The following is a 27,571-nucleotide window of genomic DNA, read 5'->3' as shown; positions in this document are numbered from 1 at the left end:
ACAGATGAGTGTGGAGGGCCAGGAGCGTAAGGGATGATGACAATCACAAAGGACAGCAAGGCAAAGGTCACTGGCACTCACACCCACTAGGCACCAGGCACTCTACCAGCCTCTTGAGAAGTGCCTTCTCACTGATACTTTCTTTTTCTTAATTGAAGATTTTATTTATTTATTTGAGAGAGAGGGGGGCTGAGAGAGAGAGTGCACCAGACCGGGGGGGGGGGGCAGAGGGAAAGGAGGAAGCAGACTCCCCATCCAGTACAGAGCCTGATGCGGACGGAGCTCAAACCCAGGACCCTGAGATCATGACCTGAGCCAACGCTTAACCAACTGAGCCACCCAGATGCCCCTCATGGATACTTTCTTTTTTTAAAATTTTTAAAAATTTTTTAAATTTATTTTTTATTTTATTTTATTTATTTTTTTTTTATTTGACAGAGATAGAGACAGCCAGTGAGAGAGGGAACACAAGCAGGGGGAGTGGGAGAGGAAGAAGCAGGCTCATAGCGGAGGAGCCTGATGTGGGGCTCGATCCCATAACGCTGGGATCACACCCTGAGCCGAAGGCAGACGCTTAACCACTGTGCCACCCAGGCGCCCCCCCCCCCCATGGATACTTTCTAACAAACCTGTGGAGAATGTTTTATTATCATCGTTTTAAGTGAAGAAACAGACTCAGAGAGCTAGAGTAACTTGTCCAAGGTCACACATCTAGTCTGTGATTAGGATGGGACTCCGAACCAGGTGTGTCCGACTTCAAAGCGTTCACCTACAACGTAACTCTCTGCACCCTGAGACACTCTCATCCTGACCACCGCCCTGGAAACAACTCTTTATCAAGAGATTCAGCTAACCTAACCGCGGAAGGCACTGAGGAAAAGCCCCTCCTCTCAGGACTGTACAAGGGGCGACGGGACATGAGGCAGGTACACAGAGCAGGACAAGCCAGTGTGGGAGGTAAACCTGGTATACTGCAAAGTATAAAATGCTCAGAGATCTGAACCTTGAACAACCCATGCGCCAGGCAGAAAGGACCCTTCTGGGATTATCAACAGCATGAGCAAAGGTATGGGAATGCTGTTTTCTCTTGTCAGGATACAGCATTCCAGATTCTCCATTTAAAACCTGCGTGAAAACATCCCGATCGTGCACAAATGTGCTCCATTTTAAATTTTATGGAATTTATGAGCAATTTATAGGCTACCTTGAAGACATACAATGATATAACAGATGTGAAGGCCTTTGAAATGCTAGAAGGTTCTACAACATAAAAACAAGGATTTATTTAGAGAATTCCAAATGCTTACACACCAGAAGCATGTTTTTCCAGGTCATGTTTAACTGCATAACTCCCAAGCATAATAGAGTGGGATAAACTGAATAACTGTGCCTCCTGACAATGACTGAAGCTTTATATAGAAAGGGAAAAACAGACTGTAAGTATACAGATAACAGTTACTAAATATTTTTATGCTGAGAATGTAAAATATTTTATTAGAAGTCTGGATTACATGAAAGTAAGTAATTGAACCTTATGGTTAAGGACTGTCTTTTACCTGGTGACAATTCCTTGATACTCAGTACCTTATATGATAATTCTGCATAGAAATGCAGAGGAATTTCCTTGGCATAACTAGAGACAACAGAGGCATGCGGCTTTGCTCACGGTGTTCCTTACCTGAAATGAACCTGCACTCCCCGACTGCTTATATAGCTCCCACGACACCCAAAGGTTACAAAGGTGAATGCATTTTGACTGGCCAGCAGAATTTTCTAATAAATTGCTGACATCTAGACATAGGGATAGTTCACCTGAAAATGGGGGAAGATCTGGTAAAAAAAAGAGCTTAAATTCTGACATAATTTGTTAGAACTGACTCCAGCTATCTCCTCCAGACAAGGACAGCATCTCCACCTGGCCTGCTTCACTTATTAGGGATATATATAACAGCATATTAATTTATAGGTTTTTTTTTTTTTTAAATCTTTCTTTTGATAGCCTTTCCCTACCACCTTAAGAACCAGAGAGCAGGAATAGCCTTCAAAGGTTCGTAGTCGTGTTCCGTCCTTTCCACCATCAAAATGGCAAGCCCGTAGAAAGTGCTCATTAAAAAATGTGTTGAATAAAGTCTCAGCGATGACATTCATGCCAGATGTTCAAAAAAGCAACCAATTTAAGAAACGTGCCTTGGATCACATTACATCCCATAGCAGTAATTCACAATGGGGAGGGACAGAAAGACCCGGTCCTGTCGCTGAGATTTATTGCCCTGGTGAGCCCCCCACAATGATGGAAACGTGTCACGTTTCTCAGCTGTGCTGGTATCAAAAAAAAAAAAAAAAAAAGGGCAGAAAACCACTGATTTATGGGAAGTTAGAGACTGGGTTAAAATGGGTGGCTTAACATTTCTCTGTGATGGCTTCTCCTGTCTATGACAAATATGGAATATAAAAAAAACCTGATAATGCTAGGAAGTGGGCAGAAAAGTCTTCAGGTCACAGGCACGGGTTTTTCTGTCCACATCCATCTGTGTTATATGGCAGAGGTCCTGTCCTGAGGGTCCAATTTTAAGCCTTTTGATAAGGGGTCACTCTATGCAAGCCTCCTAAATTATACATCTTTACAATCCCATAATACTTTACTTAAACACACAAATTACAACATGTAGGATGAGAATTATAAAGACAATTACAGAGACTGAAAACATTCTCAAGGTCATTGGGTTCATGGTCTTACTTCTGAAGATTACAAAGAAACAATTCAAGAAGAAATCTTTTATTTTGTTCCTAAAACTCTCTAGAGAAAAAGTAGATCTGAAAATTCTCTTGCGATTGTCAACCTTTACTTGCCATGTTAACTTCCTAAAGAAATCTAGTTGTCAAATGAAGGCCAGGGAAAATCTTGTTTTAAAATATTTGGAACATATGTAATTTGGCAACAAACATTAGAAGTAGACATGGAATTATGGTTTTTAGAATATTGACTAAAGTTAATTAACTAAAGTTGCAAGCAACTTAAAGCCCTTTTTTGGTCCATCTATGATTTAAAATGTCTTAAGGGTGATACAATTATGGGAGAGTTAGTAAAAAGTTAGTTAGCAGCTAACATTCTGGTTTTGGCTTTTCTTGTTAAATTCCACTGACTGGCAATGATTTATAATTGGTTCAGTAAAGATACCATGAATCTACCCTAAAGCATTTGGTTATGTTTAAATAAATTAAAATGCCGCATCAGTATAGATAGAAATTCTGGAACCGAGGTAAAAATTTCTGAGAGCTAAAAAAAAAAAAAAAAAAAAAATCAGAAATCTACATTGCTGGTAGCATCTATAGAATCGTGCAATTAAATCTGTTTTAGAGAGTGACGAAAATATTCATTTACTGTTTCACAAGTATTTAAGGAGAGCCTACCGGGTGCCAGATGCCATTTTCAGCTCTGGGTGTGGATGGAAGAAGGAAGCCAAGCTTCACCTGGTGCCCATCATCTATCAGGAATGACACTAGGTGCTTTCTCAAGTGATCACCTCCCGTCCTCACAGCACAAATCCTTCTAAGTGGGTATTGTTCTATTCCATTGATGACTGCAGGTCAGAGAGGTTAATGATTTGCCCAAGGTCACCGGCTCAGGTAAGCAGTGTGGAAGGATAAAACAGAGACCACCAGAGCAAGCGAAATTAAAATATATATATATATTAAATTTTTAAAAAAGGGCTGTATCTTGTTGCCCCCGAGGCCAGTGAAGAAATGCACAGGGCAGTCTGCTGAGGTGGGAAATGTGAGGGGTTTCCCGTGCTGGAAGAGGAGTTCAGGGTGGTTATGCTAAGGGCCTGTCTGTGCTCAGTTGGTTCAAACGTGCCTCACCGAGTTTTAGTCAGAACTAGGATTCTTCCTTTAGGTCCCACACCTCCGCCTGAGCAGAAGGGTTGAGGGGTGGGGGCGGGAAGGGAGGCACTGAAAGTTCCTGGTCCTTTATCAGCCTCCATGGGGAGAAGAGTGAAGGAACACAGCGGCCAGCTTCCCTATCCCCTAGGCAAGGGCTGGTACGAGTGGGAAACTTTCCTTTTATAGCAGCAAAGGCAAGGAACTTTCAAATTCCCATAGAGATAAGGGAAACATTTTTCATGTTTCAAGACCGAGTGACTGAGAGAAGTCAAAATACTAACATGAAAGTAAATGGACCAAATTCTGAAGGAAAAAAAAAGTTATCTGGAAAAAGAGCTGACTGTGGCACAAGCAAGAAACTCTTCCGACAGACACAAAAAGGAAGGGAAGGTGGAAAGGAAGAACATTATTATCTCACCCTCTATAGCTCCTGGCATTAAAATAATTGAATGAAATAGTGATAAGGTGTCAACACATTACCATACAACTGCTGACAAGTCAGTCAAATACCCTTGCAAGCTTTATGTAAATGACAATACTACGTGATTTTCCTGCCCGGCGAAATATAGTTATGATGGTTCACTCTCTACCCAGGAGAAATGATGCAGAAGACGAAGCAGATTCTATGGATTATGAAAGCCCCCCCGAAACAAAAGGTTTGCTAAAAGCTTTTCTGGTTTGAATCGTGAGCCTCACAGAGATAACATAACTTGGGGACAGCTGAAGGACCTCTATTCTCCGCTTTCATACACATCGTAATCTCTTGCGAGAGGGCCAGGTTTCCCCTTCCCACGAGGGACGTGGCCGGGTCCCCAGGAGGAGGGAACCATGCATACATAGTTTCTGCCTCCATGGTTTACTGTTCATGCTGCCCTGTCACGGCTTCTTTCGAAATTCCCTCTTCCGAATTCTGAATGAGCTCAAGTTTCACTCTTTGGCGCAAAAGGATGGTTCTGCTGCAGACACTGACATTGTTGAAATTTTATCACAGCTTACTTCCTATTGTAAAATTATGGCATATTCTCTTGGAAAAGTGTTGCAAATTACGGTTCCATTAGATTTGATTCAACAAATATTTTTTGGAGAGTCTCTTGGGTCACAGACGCAGTGGCCCATAGAGCTCTCAGTCTAGTGTCTTTGAAAGGAATGCATTCAAAAATGATGAAACCTGATATAATGCATATATAAACAATTACAAAAATATGGAAGGGGAAGGTGTAAGCTGCTGGAGGAAGAAAGGATGTGGCTGTGTGGGGCCTGTAGGATGGAGCAGAGTAACAGGGCTTCAGAAAGACGATGTTGCTCCTGAAATCTGACATTTATTGTTTATACTAATGTTTGTCATTTCCTACCCTTTCCATGCAATTTAGTTACAGCCCTATACTTCTTAACCCATTCAAGCATATCTGTCTGGGAGACGCACAGTATACTTTCTAAATACATCTTTAGGCCACGTTCCCACCCCAAGCTCCAACTTCTTCTGACAAAACATACAGATGTCACCATTCTGACAAGATCAAAGTCATTCCATGTTAGCCTGACCTAGTGTTCTATCTCAGAGGAAACCTAAAAACAGGGAGTAAAGAAATGACAAGATTTGGTTGCGAATATGGTGACAGAGCATCACAAATCCTTCTCCACATTAAGTCACATTGTTTTGGAATTTCCTAAGGAGAACTCATCATTGCTTAAGATAAATGTACATACAAAGGGAGCACAGTATGGTGATTGCAAAAGATAAGAGTCTGAAATCAAAATGCCTTGATTCGAATCCTGACTTCACCATATCCAACTCCATGACCTTGGGCAGGTTCCATAAACTTCAGACCAAACACTAACGAGGGCTCCATATTCTCTAACCACTCAGGGGATTAGCAAAGCTTTTTCGGTAAGGCCCAGAGAGCAGACATTGCAGTATCTCTGGGCCATATAATCTCAGGTATATGGTCTCAACTCTGCCACTGCTTCAGTGTAAAAGCAGCCACAGATTGCACATGAACAAGGTGCCCGGTTGTGTTCTGATACAACTTTACCAAAACAGGCAGTTGGTGGATCTGGCCAGGTGACAGAACTCTGGCAAATGCCACTTAGTCTCTTAGCTTTTTTTTTTTTTTCCTGGCATAGTGTTAACACATAGTTGGCATTCAAAATCTTTATCCCTGTTATTACCGGGACACTGATAACTTTCTATTCCTCTAAAACGAAATCTAGTAAACATGATTAGTCGGGAAGAATGAACGTTAAAATGAATTCCAGTGATAGGAATAGCAAATAAAAGGTTGTGTGCAAATCACGTGCCCATTAAAACTACTTCATGCCCAGTGGGGAATGAACGGGCCCTGACCAGCTGAGAATACGCCGCCGGTAGCCTACTGATGTGTGTCACCTGGTGGTAAGCATTCTGAGAACAGCTTGCACGAAGGGAATGACAATGTACTAATCCCACCCCTGGTGAAGCTCTCACCTTGTGAAATCAGTATTGGTCTTTGAATAACTAACATACACCCGTATTTGCATGTGGGTATAAGTGGACGAACAACTTGAGAACATACCAGAGTGTGGCTTCAGCCAACAATAAAATCTCCACAGTTGTGTCCAGATTCAGCCATCTGTCAGTTTGCTTATACGGCAGAAAGATTTTGTAAAACAATTACCCCAGAAAATCCAATATACCATGGTTAAATTATATAATTTCATTCTCTGCTTGAGTCAGAGGGCCTGGGTGGGCTGCCCACACCGGGGCTGGTTTCTGAGATTCGTAGGAAGTGCATGGAGACAGACCGCCCTGGCTCAAGCAAAGATCCCTTGACTCGGGGAAGTCACTCCTTTGGTCTCAAGGGGCTTTCTTTTTTTTTTTTTTTTAAAGATTTTATTTATTTATGTGACAGAGAGACAGCCAGCGAGAGAGGGAACACAGCAGGGGGAGTGGGAGAGGAAGAAGCAGGCTCACAGCGGAAGAGCCTGATGTGGGACTCGATCCCGGATCACCAGGATCACGCCCTGAGCCGAAGGCAGACGCTTTAACGACTGCGCTACCCAGGCGCCCCTCAAGGGGCTTTCTTACACCTGTACCCCATCCCTCTGTCTAGGCATCCATCCTGGATTTAAAATTTTAGCTCCTGTCACCCAGATTGTATACTTGGATTTTTTTTTTTTTTTTTGTAATAACTTGGCTGTTCAGATTGCTTCTCCAGATTCTAACTTTGTTAATGTCAAAACGTGGTCAATTCTGCAAGCCATGTTTAACCAATTAACTGAGTCTTACTCTTTGCCTGTTCTAAAGCCGATTACCAGTGGTCTTCTAATAAACTGTGGCTAAGCACCCAGCCTCACTGGTCCTACCAGTAACACCTGCGTGCTACAAATCAGCAACCCCACATACGACAGCTATCATATGACCACCAGCAAATGCATTAGGAGTTTGGCCTCTCAAGTCACGTGGACCTGGGTTTGAACACTGGACTAAGAGCAGCGTCTACTGTGCAGGGTTGTTGGGAAGATTATAAGAGAAATGCAAACTAAGGGCACAGCACAGAGGCTGACACAGAACAAGTGTGTGACGAGTGCTAGCATTTATGAATGTTATCATCACTTCCGGAAGACAGCAGGGATTTCAAAGGATGAAAGTCAAGTTATCATGGGTGTACTAGTTCAATTAACCCTGTACACAGACATACAAGCTAAGAGGTTCGGGAGGAAGGCCCAATGCATGAACATTCTGTGAGCACCTGTCAGGTGCGCAACGTCCTAGGTACAGGAATAAAAAACGAAGAGGACAAAATCCCGTCCTCACAGAGCTTAAGGTCGGAAGCAGGACTAGACACCAAAGCTCAAAACAAAGTAGACATGGGATGCTGTGGGTCCCGAGCAGAGACACTCGATCCAGCTGGGATTCCAAGGGAAGATGTCTTGAGAGGAGTCTTGGGGGCTAAAGAGAGTTGCCAGTGCAGACCATGGACGAAAGCCAGAGAAGTGTGAAGTCACATGTCACAGGTACAGAGGTACAGGTGTTGAATCCTACTGCAGTTGAACATGCAAAGGGGAGGGGCAATGTGAGGAGAAACCACGTCATCAACCCGCGGAGTCCCCAGGGCTCAAAGCCAACTCCGGCTCATAGGAGCTGTGGGTTCTTATTCCATCTCAGGCACTGAACGTGCTTCCTGTGCCATGGAGATTCCGGGGATCTCAGCTACAGAAATACTGACACTGATTTCCACAAATCACATAAGAATTCAAGCTCATTAAAAAAAAAAAGGCAATGGTCACTCATACAGCAATTACATCTGGATCTTTTGGGTTTTGACATCCTGGGCCACCACAAAGAGCTCCTATCCTGACTCAGTTTATCCCGATTGCATGCGACTTTTTTACACGTGCAAGTGCTGGTCCCTGATCAAGAAGACTAGGATCCCAGGGAGCACGGGGAGCATCCTGCAGGTAAGGAAAAGCTGCCTTCCCCGGTTTTTGTGAGCCCTACATAGAGGGTCTCATTTTCATGAGCTGTGCACCTCCCGTGTGTCCCCTGTGACCCACTTCCTTCCGGCATATCTGCAGGGGTCACAAAATCATGCACGTAGGCTAGCACTCTCCTGGGGGTGGGTCCTAGGAGGAAACCCTTCTCAAAGAATCTCAGAAAAGATTCTCTAAACTCAAGTACCTAACAGGATGGGGCAGAGACTTCCAGCTGGTCACCAAACCCACTTCTTCTTACTAGGTACCCAGCCAACAGGTGTTTCCTAGGGAATGGAGAATGGAAGTGATGTGCGTCAGGCCCCATAAAAATCTCCCCGAAGTCATCATCCTCCCTGCCCTTTGGTCATTCAGGGGTTGCAGGTATGTATGGCTGCGGTGATCCTGGAAGCCATATGGAGTAGAGTGGACCTTCCCTTCCCACCCCCAATTCCCATGACCTGAAACCCAACGACCACGAAGTAAGTGAGAAATGCATTTCAATCAGGCTTAGGTCACTGAAATTTTAGTTTGTTACAGCAGCTAGACTATTTTAACTAATTCATCTGGCTAAATATATTTGTGGTGAATCCACTTTCTTTTCCTTAAAAAAAAAACAACCCCCAAAAAACAGTACTACAGAAAATTGTTCCATTGTTTCAGACCACTATGGTATCTTCTCCTTGTAGAAATCTGTTATTTGTTAATCCAATGTCTAATAATTATTATATAATTTAATCAGAGTCAGCAAAAATAGATTTCTATGAAGGACTGGCTTATAACATAAGTCAATAAAGCTGGCCTGGGATGAAAAGAAGAAAACAAAAACAATTATCAGAGCATGTCTGCCCTGCTTAAAGAGAGAAGCCTCTATTTGGTTTCCAATGATTGCTGTCAAGGTGGAATGCTGGCCATGTTTCTAGATCTTTCAACTTTTTGGAGAGGCTGGGGAGATTCAAAATTTATGTGAATTTTTTCAATTTCTACACCTTGCAAGCTAAATTAAAAAGTCCAGACACACACTCCCCCCCTACACATACTTGATGAAATTTGACTTTTAAAGTGAAAGGGAATCCAGCTTTCAGACATGCCCCCCACATCATCGGGGTTGACATCAGGCACTTTCTCTGAGAGCTCAGAACCATCACTGATGCGAAGGAAACACTCTAGCTCGAGAGCAAGACTCTAAAACTTAAGAAACCAAATGTGGGAATTCAGATAAGAGTCCTCTCAGTTCTGGAATGTGAACCCTCCTGAGCCCAAGAGGTGCTGGGCCTCTCCTGAAGAAACTGAGAGACAAAAAAATCGAGCCGATTGTGACGTTACACTCAGCAGCAGCTGCGTGGGAAGACAGGCCTGGTACCCAGGGGAGAGTAAGGGCCAAGAGTCCAAGAGCGAGCAAGAGAACACTGATGCGGAACCTCTAATTAGCCGCTCACACTTTCTGTCACGACCAGCTCTGACCGGCGTCAGCTCTAACCTTGGGTGTGTTTGTCTGGTAGACAGGGCAAGCCCGGCTCCCTTAATGCTGCCCGTGAGCCAGCAGCCATGGTCCACTCACTGTCACCTGCGAAACCTCCCCACTCGGGCAGCAGCCTCCTCTCTCACGGATCCAGAGTCCCCATAGGAGTCCTCCAACCCCAAACTCAGAATGGGAGATTTGCCAAGTCAAACTCTAAGAGCAGAGGAAGCCGCCGGATGTCCCAGAGTCCGTTACAAGGAAGGGACAGCTTCTGATAAATTCAAATGACATTCGGAAAGGCACTGTTTTAATCGCCTGGTTGAGCCTGAGCTTTGCCAAGGATGGTACAGGATCCGGTCAACACACCACTTTCTTCGGACTCGGATGGACAGGGACTTAATCCCCACGTCACTACTTTTTAACCATGCGTGCCCACCCTGCTGTGCTGTGGCAGGGTCAAATGAAATGCTGTATACGAAGCACTTACCACTTACTACAGTGCCTAATTCGCAGGGTACCCCAAACAATAGCTTTTGCTATTATTACGAAGAATGAAACTGTGTAATGGGAAGTGATTTAGATAGAGATTGTTTAAAGTGAGCACCAGTGAGCGTTGTAAACATAAGACACACTCCATAAATGTTTATTTAATATAAAAGCAATCGTAATGAAGTCTAAGCTTTAAATTGCAGGAAGCTAACAGTTTCTGTTTCCTATCCTGGGGCTAAACGGATGGTTCCATGAAAAACAAGCTATCGGCTATATTGTACGTTCACCCTGATTTTATTAGTGATGCTAATACGGGGGGAGCTCATTGCAAAGAACATTACAAGCTACAGAGTATCTGCAACCGGCCGCACTGGCCAAAAGTGCACCAATGAACATTTACGAATGAGGGTAATTAAACATGACTTGATAACTACCCAAAGCCCAGATGATAGGGTAGCGAAGCAGACAAAGAAGGAACCTCGCCCTCTGAAAAGAGAACAGACATTATGTTAAAAGTGTCTGTCCCAACAGCCATCAGATGGTCCTCCTGTTCAGAAGGTACCCAGCGCTGACACTGAATATGGGGACCCCTCTAGGGTGCTGACAACCTAACCCAGAGCAGAGCATCGACACGCACCGGTAAAAGTCTGCTATACACCAGACAGAAGATACAGATGTGTTGTTGTTTTTCTTTTCTTGGGCTTCTTAGCTATTCTGTTAAAGAAATTAGCAGCCTGTGTCCTGGCACGGAACTAAGACAGCCAGAGATACTAATCAATGGCCGGGAAGATAAGGACTACCCTTGTAAAGGACTGCTTTGCTTTCTTGTCTTTCTAATCAGTTAGCTTCTTAAGAAGGATGCTTTCTCTTGGCGGGAAACATAGGAATGTTGACTAAGGCAGCCTGAGGCTGGGTTTTACAGCCTCCCCAGCACAGCTGTCGTTGCCTGTCACCACAGTCACTACCTGGCTTCCCTAATGGCCTAAACTACCCTCTGAGACCTGCCCATCCTTGGAAGAAGCTGGTGATTCTCTGGGATTGTCCAGCTGAGACATCAAGCTGACCACTGCCTGATTATGTGAAGCCATGTCTGCCCTGTATGACATGGTCTCTGCCCACATCTTGAGGCGACGTGCATGCTCCCTAAAATACTACATACTGTGTAATAAAAATCGACTAAAACTTGTCTAAAATGTTACATGGCAGCAATCCCATTTCTGAAGCCTACTCTTGTAAAGAGATAATATCTTCCCCCACAACTAATAAAAATGTATGATTCATATTCTGTGGCCAAAAAGGCTTAATGCACACCACAAAGAAATAAGTCATGGGAATAGAAGGCACAGCATCTGGTATACAGTCAGTGGTACTGTCACAGCGTCCTATGGTGACAGGTGGCAGCTACACTTGTGGTGAACATGAGCTAACCTACAGACTTGTTCAATCACTAGGTTGTACACCTGAAACTAATGTAAAATTTTGTGTCAATATAAAAAAGAAGAAATTATAGACTTTTTAACAGGGAGTCACATGTGAATTATGGAAAACAGAAATAGAATGTATATCACAAAGCTGAACTTCTCTGGAACTGACCATAATTTTAAGATTTAAAGCAGTAACATCTTGTTTAGAAAACGGAAAAGTGGGGCGCCTGGGTGGCTCAGTCGGTGAAGCATCTACCTTCAGCTCAGGCCATGATCTCAGGGTCCTGGGATCGAGTCCCATGTCAGACTCCCTGCTCAGCAAGGAGCCTGCTTCTCCCTCTCCCTCTGCTCCCCCTACTCATGTGCATGCTCTCTCTCAAGTAAATAAAATCTTAAAAAAAAAAAAAAAGAAAATGGAAAAAGATTTGGATCAAATTTACTCAGAAAGTAAGAGTATTATATAAAGGGTTTAGTTTTTCTTAAGGAAAAAAAAAGTAAATGAGAAATTCCACCAAAAACTTTGACGCAAATCTTGATGAATTCAGTTGGAGCACTGATCCAACTACATAGGCAGGCACTGTAAAGTGACAGCAGTGAAAACAAGCGGTACTGGCCCAAGAGCAGCAAGACAGAACAAGCAGTACAGCACAGGGTCAGGAGGCCAGCCCGCAGATGCGCACGCACAGAGCCAGGTCGCGGACGTGCACGCACAGAGCCAGGTCGCAGACGCACACGCACAGAGCCAACCCACAGACGCGCACCCACAGAGCCAGCCCGCAGACGTGCAAGCACAGAGCCAACCCGCAGACGCACACGCACAGAGCCAGGTCGCAGACGCACACGCACAGAGACCCCGCAGACGCGCACGCACAGAGGCAGGTCGCAGACGCACACGCACAGAGACCCCGCAGATGTGCACGCACAGAGCAGCCCCGCTTTATGCACAAGAGCCGACCCCCGCACACGCACAGAGGCCGCCCACATGAGCGCGCCGCGCTGAGGCCACCTGCTTCATGACAAGTGGACCTCTGCAGTGCAGTGGAGAAGGGTTATCTTTTTAGTACACAGTGCTGGACATCAAGGAAGAAAACAAAAAAGAATTCTGATAAATATAGCAAATGAATAATCCATTAGAGAGAGATCACAGACTTAATGTGATAGGTAAAACCGCAAAGCTTAGAGGAGACACCATGAAGTTTTTTGTTTTTCTTTTGTTTTTTTAGGGAGAGAATTCATTACATCAGAGTCGACAAAGTTTTTTTTTAAATAGGACATGAATGTATTAACCCTAATGGAATAAAATTGTTACATTGGACTTCATTAAAGTTAAACACGTTTGTTCATCATAAGACACCATGAAGAGAATTTAAAAAGCAAGCTACGGGAAGAGAAAAGATATTGACCATATTTTTTATCTGACAAAGAAATGATATCCATAATATGGAAGGACCTCCTACAAATCAATAAGATAAAGGCAGACGACTCCAATAGAAAAGAGGACAAAAAAGCCGAACAGAAACCTCACAAAGATATCAAAATGGTAAGTGAGTCAGTAGGAACATCCCAATGAAATCATACTGAGATACATGCCATCAGAGAGACTGAAATTTAAAGACTGGAAAAAGCCAAGCGCTAGTGAGAATGTAGGGCCACTGGAATTCTCATGCACCACTGTGATGAGGGGAGGTAGCAACTAGGACGTAGAAATTCAATCCCTACGCACACGCCAACAGAAATGCACCAACATACGCACACACACAAGAATGTTCATAGCAGTTTTATTCATAATAATTCAACTGCATGAACTCAGTCCAAGCATTGTAGAATGGATGAATAAAATGTGGCTAATTCCTACAACAGAATACTTTTCAGCAACTATAAAAATGAACTAATTCTGTATATAGCACGGATGAGTCTTACAGATATAAGTCTGAGTAAAGGAAGCCAGAGACAAAAAGTACCTACTGTATGACACCCATTTACATAATGAAATCCAAAAACCGGTTATGCTGTTCTAGGGTGATAGAAATAAAAAATACTGGTTACTTTTTGGCAGAGGGCATACTTCCTGGCAAGGGGCTGCAAGGAAGGCTCCTGGGGTGCTGGAAATGCTCTTGTTGATATGCATGGTGGCTACACTCTTGAGCCTTGTAGGAAAGCTTTTGCTTCTGGCTGGACTATAGAAAGCCATGAGACTATTACTCACACTCTAATGCAAAGAACAAGCCAGATAAGTTACCAAATCACAGATTTTTGAAGCCATAACTGAGAACATAATGAGGCTAACTGAATAAAAATAAAGAAGCTAACAAGCTCTAAGAGAAATAAGACCCATAGCTGCTTTTATCTCTGGAGGAGGAGAGAGTGGAAGAAAGGAATCTGTCATTAAGGAGGTCCAGGTTTCCCATCACGGAATGAATAAGTCGTGAGAATAAAAGGCACAGCATAGGGCATATAGTCAATGACACTCTAATAGTGTTGTATGTGACAGATGGTAACCGCACTCGTGATGTGCACAGTATAACGTAAAGACTTGTTGAGTCATTATATTGTACACCTGAAACTAATATAACATTGTATGTCAACTATACTTCAATAAAAAAGGGAACACTCCATCCAATAAAGAAAATATTTTTAGAAACTATGTCTTGACTCCAAAAAAGGCAGAGAGGGGAGCATAAGGACAAATCACCCAGACTTGCATGTGTGGACAAGCCTGATGGATTTGCATCTTGAGGGGGTGCACACCCACCATCAACTGTTTCCCACAACCCTCCATCTGCTCCCTAAGGGAGTGCACCAAAGGGCCGAAGACCTGTCCTGCTAAGGAGGAAGTCTGGATTTATTAATTTCCAAACAGCTGGTCCAGAGACGGGACACTCATCAGGATGCATTGCAGGACAGTGATGATTCTGATCCAAGTTAAGGCGGTCACCTTGGTGATGGAGATAAGCAAAGGGATTTCATGAACCACTTGAGGTAGAGACAAAACCCTTTGTGTAGCATCCCCACACTACATATTGTATTCTATTATGAGGTAAATCATAGAATGAATAAAAAGGCCATTATTTAATTTTGTCACAATTTTCTTTTCAATTTTTTAAAGATTTATGTGTTTATTTGGGAGACAGAGAGAGACAGAGAGTGAGAGCACATGTGGTGGGGGAGGGGCAGAGGGCAAGGTGGGAAGAGAGAGAGAATCTCAAGCAGACTCCCTGCTAAGCTCAGAGCCCGACATGGGGCTTGATCTCATGATCCTGAGATCATGAGCTGAACCAAAATCGAGTGGGATACCCTGCTGACTGAGCCACCCAGGCGCCCCAATTTTTTCACAATTTTCTATAATGAGAACTGCAAACGGAAATTGTGACCAAGAATCCATGATGGAGAGAGGCTTTTGCTCTAGATGAACATGGCATCAAAGAACCAAGAGGCTAGCTACCAAAAGATACCACAGGAAAACCGTACTAAATAAATAAATTAGACACAGAGGACAATATAGAGAAAGTTCCAGAGAAATCTTTCGACTTTTGGGGAAGTGGGTAGAAAACAAAACATTTGCGCCTAGGAGCTTATCTGGGGGCAAAGGAAACTTCAGAGGTCAGTAAAAGAAGGGGCTGAACATTTATGAGGATGATTTTAATAAACCTTGCAATAGGTAAGTTTGACTTATTTGATCTCAAGAATCAATCTAAGTGAATAAAGTCAATAAAGGAAGTCAGTCTTTCCTAAAATAACGAAAACAATAAAACATCATGCAACACGTTCTCAAAGGGATTGATGGGAAGGAGGGCAAAAAAGAGCCAGATTAGGTAATGCTGAGTGCCCCAGATGTTGAGAACGATCTTGGTTCTTGCCTCTGGGCCTCACAATTCTATACAGCACCCAGTTATGACTGGTAGCCTTCCGGCTATTACTATTTATACTGGAGCTTCATGGAGTTGGGTTTAGATTTATGCCTAGAATATTATGCACAATGACATGAAAAATAAAATACCGGAAGTAGAAGATTTATGAGATAACGTGATCAATATACATTTGCTGATCCTGAACACAGCTCAGGAAAGTGAAAGGATAGATTAATTAAGGATTAAGCCAAACATGAATTTTAATATCCAAAGACATTTATAAGCAAGAAACCCTGGGGCATATTTATAGAGCCACTTTAATTAGTCAGTATTCAAGGCAGCTTTACACATGAGTCAAGTTTTCAACATATTTTAATAAGCATCTCTTCTGTCTTTTTTTTTTTTTAAAGATTTTATTTATTTATTCGACAGAGATAGAGACAGCCAGCGAGAGAGGGAACACAAGCAGGGGGAGTGGGAGAGGAAGAAGCAGGCTCATAGCGGAGGAGCCTGATGTGGGGCTCGAACCCATAACGCCGGGATCACGCCCTGAGCCGAAGGCAGACGCTTAACCGCTGTGCCACCCAGGCACCCCAGTTAATAAGCATCTCTTCTAAATGCGAGAGTTGAGGTACTGTAAACCAAGCATGGAATCTGGAATCAGAAAAGGTGGACCTCAGCTCTGGCTCTGCCAGTTACAAACTCAGAGCTCATCACACAACTTGCTACAAATGGAAAATGGAAAACTCTAAGGGGTCGCCACAAAGATGAAGTGTAGCAGTGGGTGTGAATGTGCTTTGTAAAACAAAAAGTGATATAGGGGCTCCTGGGTGAAGAAGTCAGTTGGGCGTCTGGCTCTTGGTTTCAGCTCAGGGCTGATCTTAGGGTCATGAGATCATGCTCAGCTCGGGGTCTGTTTGAGATGCTCTCTCCCTTTCTCTCTCTCCCTGTCCCCCCACTTGTCTCCTTGTCTCTCTCTAAATAAATACATAAATAAATTTAAAAAATCTTTAAACAAAAAAAGCAAAAGAAAAAACCACCCCTAAAGTGATACATTATTTCCTCAAATGAATAGAGAAGGGAAAGAGAAAATATGTTCATGAAAATTTGCTTTTTTAAAGTTAACAGTTTTATCACTAATTGTCTACATATATACTCAAGACAGTACATTTGAATTTACTGACAATGATCCAAGACCCAAGAATTCTGGGTTCTTTTTTTGGACTACTGCCCCGACATTTGTATTTGTAAGTGGAAATAACATAATTATCGAAGTATCTAAAATATAGTCACCTGTCACGGTGACTTTTTGTAGATGACATTAGTGGTATCTTCCAGGTAATTATAAGAGGTACGATATCGGAGTAGTTAGTTTAGGCTGTGACATCAGACAGACCTGGATTCAAACCCTGTGTCCATCACTTCCTACTTCTTTACGAGAATCCAGTCATCTTTAGCTCTGTTTTCGATCACAAAAGGGGAGATACTCATAGTATAATATCACAGGTTTCAAAGATTGAAGAGACACCAACATTTTTTGCACTCAACAGAATGCCTGGTATGTGGTACAGACATTACAGATGTGAGCTATGATATCTAAAATTTGAATTTGCTTGGTAAATGTTTGTAGAATGTGCTTTTCTTGTATATATATATACACAAGAATATATATATATATATATATATATAAATCCTGTTGTAGAAACTAATTTTACTTATACTTTAGATATCCAATGAAGAAAAACTTAAAGAAAAATATTTTTATTAGCATTATTATAATTGGAACTGGGTTTATATCCTAGCTCCTCAGTGTGAACAATTTTCTTATAAAAGAAATACAATGACATTTGGCACCTTGAAAAAAAAATCAAGAAATGTGCAGCACACCTAGGCAAGAATTCCCTCCCGGCCTAAGTATTTGATAATGTGACAAACACAGAAAACTCGAGACCATTTCCTTACTTCCTGTGTGTATTAACATTTGTCCTACCCCTTGAATTACATGATCACAAAATTTCATCTTAGAAGTTTAAAATATAGCTCACCTGGTCTTCTTCTCCTCCACCTTCTTCATCGTATTTTAAAATATTATCTCTTACATCATCTTCTGGATCAATTAAAAGTTGCTTGGCCTGGCGTTCCTTATCCCGGCGTTTCATCCATACCACAAACATCAAAACGAGGACTAGGTAGAAAGAGTAAAAAAAAAAACAAAAAAACCCATAGTGTCATAATTTTAAAAACATGACCTCTCCAATCACCGCTTTTCACACTATTAACATACTTAACTGGGTCAAGAGTTTGTAAGGCCTCTTCCAGTCTGTTCAACCTCTCTCTGGCCTGCCGTGAGGAGAGAGAAGACCGAGCGGGGCTGGAGCACTGGACAGAGAGCCTGAAACCGCGGGTTCCAGAACCTGGTGCCCTGTGAGCTCATTGGCTGAATGCTCACCCCCATTCTATCATTTACGGATGGGGACAATAACCGTTTCTGTCTCTGGCTTGCTGGAGGATAGGACACTCCTAATATAATGAATGGTTTGTAAATTCTAAACCAACAAACAAGAGTAAGTTAATTGTTCCTTGTTATGCAATTGTTATCTCACGGAGGTGGGTCAGCCCTCATTACCCTCTCTGTATCAGAGGGAACACGGAAGGAAGGTGTTTGCCAGGAAGACTTGAGTAGTAAATCGGAATTGGATCAGCAATTGGGTCTTGAGGATTTTTGGCTCCCAAAGGCTGGTGTTTTTCTCCTGTGCTATTCTGCGTTCCTTCTCCTATGAAAACACACGTTTCAGGTGAGAAGCCCACAGGATTCCTTTGAGCACTGAAATAACATTAGGCTTTCCTGCTTTACACTTTTGTGCCAGGCCTGGCACCATGAATTTTCCAGAGGGTTGATGTTAAAATCAGCACCAATTCATTTTCCTTCAAAACGCTACAGTCACTTCCCCATGCCGTAATCCATCATATCGAAGTCTTTCTTGATAGGGTTGGCATATAGGCCACATTTTAGTTCAAACTGAAACATATCCCTAAACGCACATCTAGGAGCTCATTCTCCCGCAAATCTGAGGGTATCAGTTTACATCCTGAAGCAAGAGATTTAACGACTCCTATTTGAGCACATTTTTATTATTGGCCATAAAAGTAAATATCCTCCTTTTAAAGCCAGATACATGATCTCATTTGCCATTGTTCCAGGGCTAAATCTAGCAAGCGGATTATTAGTATAGCATGCAGGTTTCAAATTATAGTCAAAGTAGGCTCCACACAGGAAGTAAAAAATGCCCAAGCTTCTATAGTAATTGCTTAGAATAAAGGGACAGAATTCTAAATTACCAGAACACTTGTAAATGGAGAAAACATAAAAGAAATGGCCAACATTTTCAAGAAAGTGATTGGTGCATAGCATGATCACACAATAAACTAAGTCCTGCTGCTATTTAACAATAAAACACAGGGCCCAGGCAGTTTATCCTTTTAACCTGCACGCTTAGAAGTGGCTCTAAAGTACTTTCCAGTGGTTAATTTCTTGCATTCCATTGAACCAAGATTGCAAAGTATCTGAAAAAGGAGCAATTCCTTAATCTAGACTTGCTCGAAAGACAGACAATTTATTGAGCTATGCAATCATTTCTATTATCAAGTGTGCTGTATGAAGTACACTCTCTCACTACTTTACGTAGCCCTTCAGTAACAAATACCTTGATCCCTGCATGACTGGAGTTGGCTGCTGACTGTGCTTTCTACGAAGGCAAGCTAAGGAAAGCAATATACTTATTTTCCTAAATTATCAACTAAGTGCCATAAATTCCTACTCAAATCATACGCTAAGCGCTCACCCTTAGGACTGTCTCACATTTTTCTATGAAAAGAGTTTGCTACAGCTCATCCAGCCATCGGCATCAGAAAACCGCTGCAGCGGGTCACGGGAGAGGTGTGCTGGCTGGGTGTGCTGCAAGCATGTAAGCGCTCGAAACAGTGCTGGGGGATTTTCTCGTTCTGCGGTGGACCTGACTGTCCCGTACAGGGTTGGCGAGAATGCGCTCAGAGGTCGAAGAGAGTTGTTAGATTATGTTCAAAGGCAACGGCAAGAAGTTACTTTGCAAAACGTCTTAGGAGGGAGAAGAACGGAACTCCAGGAGACAATGCCAGTACTTACTGAGCAGAATGATCATGCACAAGAGGATGGCAATAATGGCACCTGTGCCCAGCCCGGCGCCCACGATTCTGTCCACGTCTGTGCAGTCCCCGTTGGAGTCGCACTGGCAAACCTTCACGCGAAGGATGGAGATATTTGACTTGGGGGGATTACCCGAATCTGTGATTATGATTGGAACTTCATAAATCCCAGCTTCAAGAAATTTTATCTTCAAATTAAGCTGAGCAAAATCACCTACATGAAAAAGGAAAAAGTACGGTGGATAGTTAATACATCATACGATAAAAAAACACACAGCATTTTCTAGAATGCACTTACTACTTAAGAGTATATATCAAGCAATGCAACTAGGCTGCACGATGAAGTTTTTTTTTTCCTAGCTATAAAAGTTTTTAATATCTTATTTAAGTAGCTTTTAAAATATATTTAATGAGAAGATTATAAAGCACCTAAAATTAACTTTTCATATTAGGCTTCAAAACCTCTCAACTGCACATATAGTCAAATAATTAACCTGTTCTTACCATTAAGCCGAGTGATGGTCCAATTTCTCTTAATAGTCGCCGGAGACAAAGGAAGATCAAAAGCAAACGGTCCAGCATTCGGATCGATGTCATAATCAAGTGCTGTGATGTTAATTGAATTGGGGTCTGGAGTTTCACAAGTCTCTGCCTCTTGAGGTAACACTTGAGGGGCATTGTCATTAATATCAAGTAAATAGATCTGCAGTGTTCCCGTTCCACTCATAGGGGGGATTCCTTAAAAGGAGAAAAATCACAAACCAATGCTGACCAGTTCTTTCCCATGAGGTCTCAATTACGGTGGAATTCTCAAAGCTTCTAGCCTGCTTGCCCTCATCATTGCATAACCTTGGAAAAATCTAGTCGCTCCACCGTCTGGCAGACTGTTTCTCCAACAAGAACACTTCTTGCTTCCTTTCTAGGATGACCCCGAGCTGCCACCTTTGCTGTGCCCAACTGAGCGCTGGGACAACGCATGTCCCTGCAGAGTGCCATTCTGCACCTGTCCTGCCCTCGCTGTCCATCACGCTGGGCCTGGTGCATACCACACTCCTCTAGCTACTGGGGGGAATACAAGAAAAGCAGAACATGGGGCTCATGACCCTGTATACCCTACTCTTTTGATGGAGAACCAAGACGTATGCATGAAAGAGTGTGAGAATGCTTTTAAGGCTCACACACAGCTATGAAATATTCAACCAGTCTACACACAGGGAACACAGACCCACAGACCTCATCTTGGGAAGGAATGCCATGGAGAAGAGAAATAGGATTTACTGAGCAACCAACTACCTGTTTGACCAAGAATCAGGTTGCTCTATATACATTATTTCATTGTAACCCTACGAAGTAGATTTAAACAGATGAGGAATCTCAGGCTCTGTACGCTGCTCACGGTCACACACTCTTGTAAGTGGTGGGGCTGCTACTCAAGATGGGTCTGCCTGACCCCAAACCCATTCTCATTCCACCCTGAAAACTGTCTCTACTACTTTTTGTGATAATTTAGTCTGGTAGTTTGGCCTCTGCTATATTATATGCATTTTTAATATTATATTATTACATATAAACAATGACATAATTATTTTATTTAGTTTAATTATATTACATACATTATATAAATAGAATAGAATAGAAATATTAAAAATGTTAAAATAATACATCTGAGACCCAGAGGTTTAAGTGACCTGCCCAAGAACGTGCAATTAGGAATGGACATACATACACTGCTGAGAGGAGACAAGGAGAAATCTCTCTGGACTTGTCTGAGGAACACGCATGGTTCTGGGAGCAGGGAGAATAAGAGTCGGGGGGCGAGGTGGCTGTGAACAATAGTCTAATAATGAATATAGCACCGAGAGCTCTGGGATACTCCACAGTTCGAAGAACTTTCACACTCATCATCACATGTAATATTATTTGACTCTCATAACTACTTTATAGAACAGGGAAGCCGCAAAACCAGCTTATCAATAATGAAACGAAGGCACAGAGAGTATCAGAGTTCGCCCTGTCATTAAGGAGCAGAACCGGGCTCCACATCCCAGCCTCGATTTAAAGTCAGGTGCATTTGCCAAGCATCACGGCTGACACAGATGTCACCACCCACTTCTCTCTCCTATCAAACACCCTTTCGATTAGAAAAAATCCACCTTGGTGAATGACAAATCTGGTTGTAACTCACAACCAACATTCATACATATAATTTTATAGCTCTTTAAATCTCGATGTAATGGTGCAAGATATATTGCTTTAAGTTCCATCATGGAGGAAAGCGACCATTTACACGCAGAGAGAACGTAAAACGCACACTGACGCTGTGCTCTGACGTGCAATGGCAGAAGCTACCCCTACTACGTTGCAACTCTAAATATCTGAACAGTAGGTCTGACATTAGAAAGGAAAAGAAATATTGCTGTGACCCTGTCACCATGTAGACTTAGGATAGCGAATAATCTCACTGAATCTTATTATGCAGGATTCAAAAAGGTCCATTGAAACTGTTCTTATCAAAAGTGTCCACAGGCCACGTTTTTCAAACTGCTCGTCTTGACAGCCAAATTGAAGGCTGCTAATTTTATTAGATGCTAACGTTGATGGTCTAGAACTAAAGGATTTTCAAACATGGTTGTGATGCAGTTTTAAAACTATTAACAAATAACAGAAATATTTATTTGAGTTTTTATGTCAGGCACTGCTTTAAAAACTCTGTGTTCGAACCACTTTATCTTCCCTGCTACACTGACTTTGGTACCACTGCCATTACCCTTAGTTAAGAGAAATAGGAAATGGACATATTTAAAATCTCGTTGCCAACCCCAAAGTTAGAAAGTAGTAGAGCTGGAGTCTGGACCCCAGTGGTCAGGCAGACCTTCAGAGCTCGTACTCTTAAACACACGTCCTACTAACAAAGCAATACAAATCCATCACCAGGTTTATGTAAGCCCTTTTTGTCTCATATAACTAAAAAAAAAAAAAAGAAAAAAGAAAGAAAGAAAAAAGAAGTCTACCTATTAATCTCAATCATTTAGAATCCAGTAGAGACCCAGAAAGGAAAAAAAGGGGCTAGACTATATGTTCCAAAACTAACACATAAAAGCTTGTGTACTCACCTCACTTTATGCATGAAATTAAGAGTTTCCTATTCATGGTGGATGAGAGGGAGAGAATTACAAAGAGAAAAAAATGCTAGAGACAGAACCAACTGATGTTAGGATAATCGACTGACCATATAAAAAGATCACCTCAAAAACCAGTGTCTGGGCCACTGAGCCATGAGATTAGACTCAGCTTGCAGTAATGAGCAGTCAACGTGTCGCAGGGCAGAAGGACTACAGAGTTTGGTTGTTACAATGCAAGGCTACCCCCGAGGGCATGTGGACATTGGGAACACTCATTATAGAAGACAGAGAACATGTGAGAACATGTGAGAACATCCAGCGGAAATGGAAAATAGACATAGGGGCCTCAGCTTCATAAAGGTCAGTTTTCTAGACAATTGAATTTGGGAGAAAACCTCGTTTCCCGATGATGCATTCGTGATGAGGCTCTAGTCTCTTTAACGACATGCGCGGTACTACAATGACCATATTTAATTACGTACCATTGTCAGAAGCAAGGAAAGTAGCATTATATATATTGTTTTTCACATTTGGTGATTCTCTGTCCAAAACAGCAATTGTTGTTATCTGCCCATTCACAGGATCTATTTTTAGCCAATTGGCAGGATCAGATAATTTTGTGTATCTACAAAATGAAAGCATTAGTAAGTTTAAATTTTTTGATCAACTTAAAAAATAACTACACTACCCAGAACTACACTCCTCAAAGAAAGTGCTACTGTCTGAGTCTATATAAAGTAGATTTATAAGTATCAGTAGGTTTATCAGCTTAAACTCCTTTTTATTCTGGGTGGAGGATAAGCTTTTCAAGCTCAGGTAACCAATATACAAATCGGAAAAAAAATTCCTATGTTTTGAAAGGTAAAAAGTTGTAGGAGTTCAATACGCCTATTAGTAAGCTATTTATCTATCTTGATATCAATGTATAGAGAAATGCAGAAGATATGCAATTATCTGTTAGCAGCAGTTCAGAAAGAAGTTAAATAAAATATAAGCTAATTAAAAAAATTATCATCACCAGTGATGGATAATAGTCATGTGGGGTAGGCTCTGCCAACAATCCACTCCCTCATCAGGAAGGATAAATTAGATTCTGCTGAGGTCGGAAATCTCTTACAGATATGTTTTATAAGTCCTATAACTACTATACAGGTAAGAGACAAAAATAATTAGCTCTTATATCTTGTTTTTGGCATGAGTTTTCTTTTTTTCCTGATGCGTGGAGAAGAGAGAAATGTTACAGCTTCTGAGAGTCCCCCATTGACTCGCAGTGAAACTTTTTGCAACGTGTGGTGTGACAGCACTGGCTAAGTAATTATGAGATATAAAGAGATAAAAGGGGCAGAAAAAAAAAGAAGCGGGGACTTTTTTTCTTCAAATAATACATGAGTAGATCTATTCTTTTATTTCCTATCTGATAGACTCAGTGATGCATTTCCTAACAGGAAGCTTCATCAAGGAATTAAAAATAATTCTGTAATGAGTATTTTGGGTTCCAGTTCAAATGTCTCGTTCAAATGGTAGATAAATGTTGAATACAGCCCAGAATATAAAGTAAATTTTTAAAAACGCCACAAGTGGCATTTGATACCTAATATTTTGCTGCATATATCGATCTGGGTCCTGAGCGGTGAACGTCGTTAACATGGTACCAGCATGAAGGCCTTCTTCTTGGCGAATGATCTTGGGATTTGGGGCAAAATAAGGGTTTTCATTCACGTCAATGACTGTGACAGACACAGTTGCGGTTGACTGAGGTGGGTGCTGGATACCCTTGGCTAATGGCACTTGATTTTCAGCAGCGACAGTGAGAACAAACATCCGATTTGTTTCAAAGTCAATTGGCTGGGAAAAAAGAAAAAAAAAAGGAAACCATATTTTTGTAGGAAATAAGAATATTTGCATTCTATGGTTTATTCTTCTTTTCAACTCCATTTCCAAAGCATTAATGTTTCATTCACTACACCATAGGTTCCTCTCAAATGTCTGGAAAACATGCATTAGCAGGGTCAATGATTGAGATAGTTATCACAATTGAGCCTGTTTGTATGAGATATTTGTAAATCTCGGGTACTTCAAAGATACATGTTCACAAAAAAATGCCTATTACTACTGGACTGATTGCTTTCATTCAAGCTACATCTAAAAACCTGATAATTCTTAAGAACAGCATCGGTAACCAAAAATACTAAATAGTCTAAGGTCACGTGAGAACCTGAATGTCTAGATTATACCCTCAAACATTGGTATCAAGACCACTCCACATCCAGGAGACCTTTTACATCTGTGATAAAGTGCAAAAATAAATAAATAAATAAATAAATAAATAAATAAATAAAACAATGCCCCCAAACTATAAAATCTGATTTTTTTCATAAAGCAGAAATTTAATGCTATTTAAAAGTATCATTCATAATTTGAAGCACATTTTAAAGTACAGACATGTACACACACGCTTGTAAAAATAATAGTATTTGTAGGTGGAAGGACTCTCTTGGTTTTTTTCCCCTTACTTAGCAAATTAATTTTAGGTATTCTACTGGTCTAGAAGAATCCCTAATCTAAGAACAACACTTTCGATAAAGGCAATGCACAAATAAACCATAATGTAAATATTAACTTCCAAATTTCCATTGAATCCTACTGTCAACAGAAGAGTTACCAGGAGTCAAGTGATCAGACTGGATTTCCATTTCACTCTTGATTTCCCCTGATCACCTTCTAGTGGGGGTGCAGATAAATGTGACTGTGCCGTAAGAATTTGAAACAAAGAGCTTGGCGAGCTCTCATACCCTCATAGGTGGTCTAGGAAGGATTAAGAGGGAAACTAATGAGAAAGCCCCATTATCAGCACACACTGCACCAGTTTCCTACCCTAGACCACCTCCTCAAAACCTTCAAACACAGAGTTTTTTCTTTCACTCTAAAATCACCAATTCAACTTCCCTTTCTCAACCATTTTAAACAAGACAGTAGAGAAGCCAGAAAGTGAAATAGAATTCTTTGAGTCATTTCATTAGCTACGTGAAAAGTCCAGGACATAACATTTATTTATGCTACATGGTAAGCACAAGTCTGTCCTTAAATGCGTATTAAGTATATTCATCGCTCAGAATGATGTTATGACTTCGGCGCTACTTTCCGCATGAGGGTCCACAGCTCGCTGTGCTCACACCACTCCCAGAAGCAGGGCTGGGATTCGAACACAGATGGTTGGGGTCTGGGGCGTGCTTCCCGATCACTAGGCTCTTCGTGCAGAGAAATGTCCAACGCCCGCCTCCTGGGGGAAATTCCCATTTTGCTCACACACATATAAAAGTCTAGGCAACGGACACCTCAGAGCACCTTTCTAGGCCAGACCCACATTTGGGTTCACTTACAAATCAACAGTGTTGGGATGGGAGGCAAGGAAACACATCTCTTCACTGGGGGCTCCAAGGAAGACGTGCTCACTTTAAGGAACGTCTACGTTACAGCCATGTATTTATGACACGTGAAGTTAACATCCCCTTGCTTCCAGCGCTCAGGGTTTGTTTTGTTTTGTTTTGTTTTTGACAATTAAAGATCAGAAGAACTCATTTCTTGAAGTCTTGAATACAGCACGTAAAAACAGGAGTATATATTCACAACATTTTCAAGATGTAGGCCCTCTTTGTCCCTACTCATCCCATTTTAGTTTTGTGAGATTTTCTGGTTTGTTCTCTGAGTCAATACTCAAAGGGCACCTTGACAATAATAGGTGTGGGGCCTCCTTCCTAATAGCTATCAATTGGTGATCAATACTTAGGCCGTGCCATATCACGAACACACCTAACTGCACGGACAGTCCACACGGCGGAGGACCGTCCTGTCTTCAGAATGTTAAAACTGTCCAAAATGATTGAGGCACAATCGTATTCCAGAGACAATGTGAGAACATCTACGTTGGCCTCAACGCAGCCTCAACATAAACTAAACAAAAAACCACAAAACAAATGTGACTCCCCAAAATATATTAATTCCAGATTTAAAGATGTCTGAAAGAAAAAAAAAAAAAAAACCCTAATATTCAAAAGGAAAGGACAGGCTAAGGAGCATGGACTGGTCGATGCAGGGTGCCCGTCAGATCAGCGGCCCCCGTGGCACTTACTTTGACGACGGTGACTAGGCCGTCATTGCTGTTGGGGTCCGTCTGAATGGCGAAGCGCCCCGTGGGGTCCCCGCCGCTGATCCTGTACACGGCGTTCCAGGCCGGCGTGTGGGGCTGGTCCTTGTCGGTCACGGTTAGATTGGCCACTATGACATCTACCCGGTTCTCAGGGACTTCACCATAGAACTACAAGAAAAACAAACCTCGGTCAGAGGAGTGACGCGGACCAGTGAAGGACAGGGCGTCTTGATGACCACACGGCCCTGATTTTACTGCCCATTAAATCTTTATTACCCACCCTAAATGAGGGTATCGGTAATGCAGGTAATCACAGCATTTATATTTAACTTTAAAATACTATCACTTTTCTCAGCAGTCAAAATTTCTTCCAAATGATGTTATAGTTTCATTAATATTAAAATTAGTGTCCATTTGTGAGTATCTGGGTGATGAATGCAGGGCTGGAGAAAAGGACTTGTCTGAGGGAAATAATTTTCCTCAAGAGATAATATTTATGTGCTTGACAGAGTCGCATAAATCAGTCATGTGATATCCGTTCAATTTCATGCACTTGAAAATATTTA

At 41.9% G+C, this 27,571-nt stretch overlaps 1 protein-coding gene across 1 annotated transcript in view; it reads right to left on the bottom strand.

Moving 5' to 3' along the window:
• Window positions 1-27,571, bottom strand: part of CDH2 (cadherin 2) — a 184,082-nt gene that overhangs the window by 14,010 nt on the left and 142,501 nt on the right. Inside the window, exons 10-15 of the mRNA XM_040632382.1 lie at window positions 26,988-27,173; window positions 24,450-24,703; window positions 23,341-23,483; window positions 20,241-20,474; window positions 19,717-19,950; window positions 17,600-17,739 (exon numbers count right to left, since the gene is read on the bottom strand). Of these exons, the coding sequence (XP_040488316.1) occupies window positions 17,600-17,739; window positions 19,717-19,950; window positions 20,241-20,474; window positions 23,341-23,483; window positions 24,450-24,703; window positions 26,988-27,173 (1,191 nt within the window). The remainder of the gene's footprint in view (window positions 1-17,599; window positions 17,740-19,716; window positions 19,951-20,240; window positions 20,475-23,340; window positions 23,484-24,449; window positions 24,704-26,987; window positions 27,174-27,571) is intronic.

This window comes from Ursus maritimus, unplaced genomic scaffold (assembly GCF_017311325.1).
Source record: "Ursus maritimus isolate PB19 unplaced genomic scaffold, ASM1731132v1 scaffold_18, whole genome shotgun sequence".
NCBI lineage: Eukaryota > Metazoa > Chordata > Mammalia > Carnivora > Ursidae > Ursus > Ursus maritimus.
This window is presented reverse-complemented; position numbering and strand designations above follow the sequence as displayed.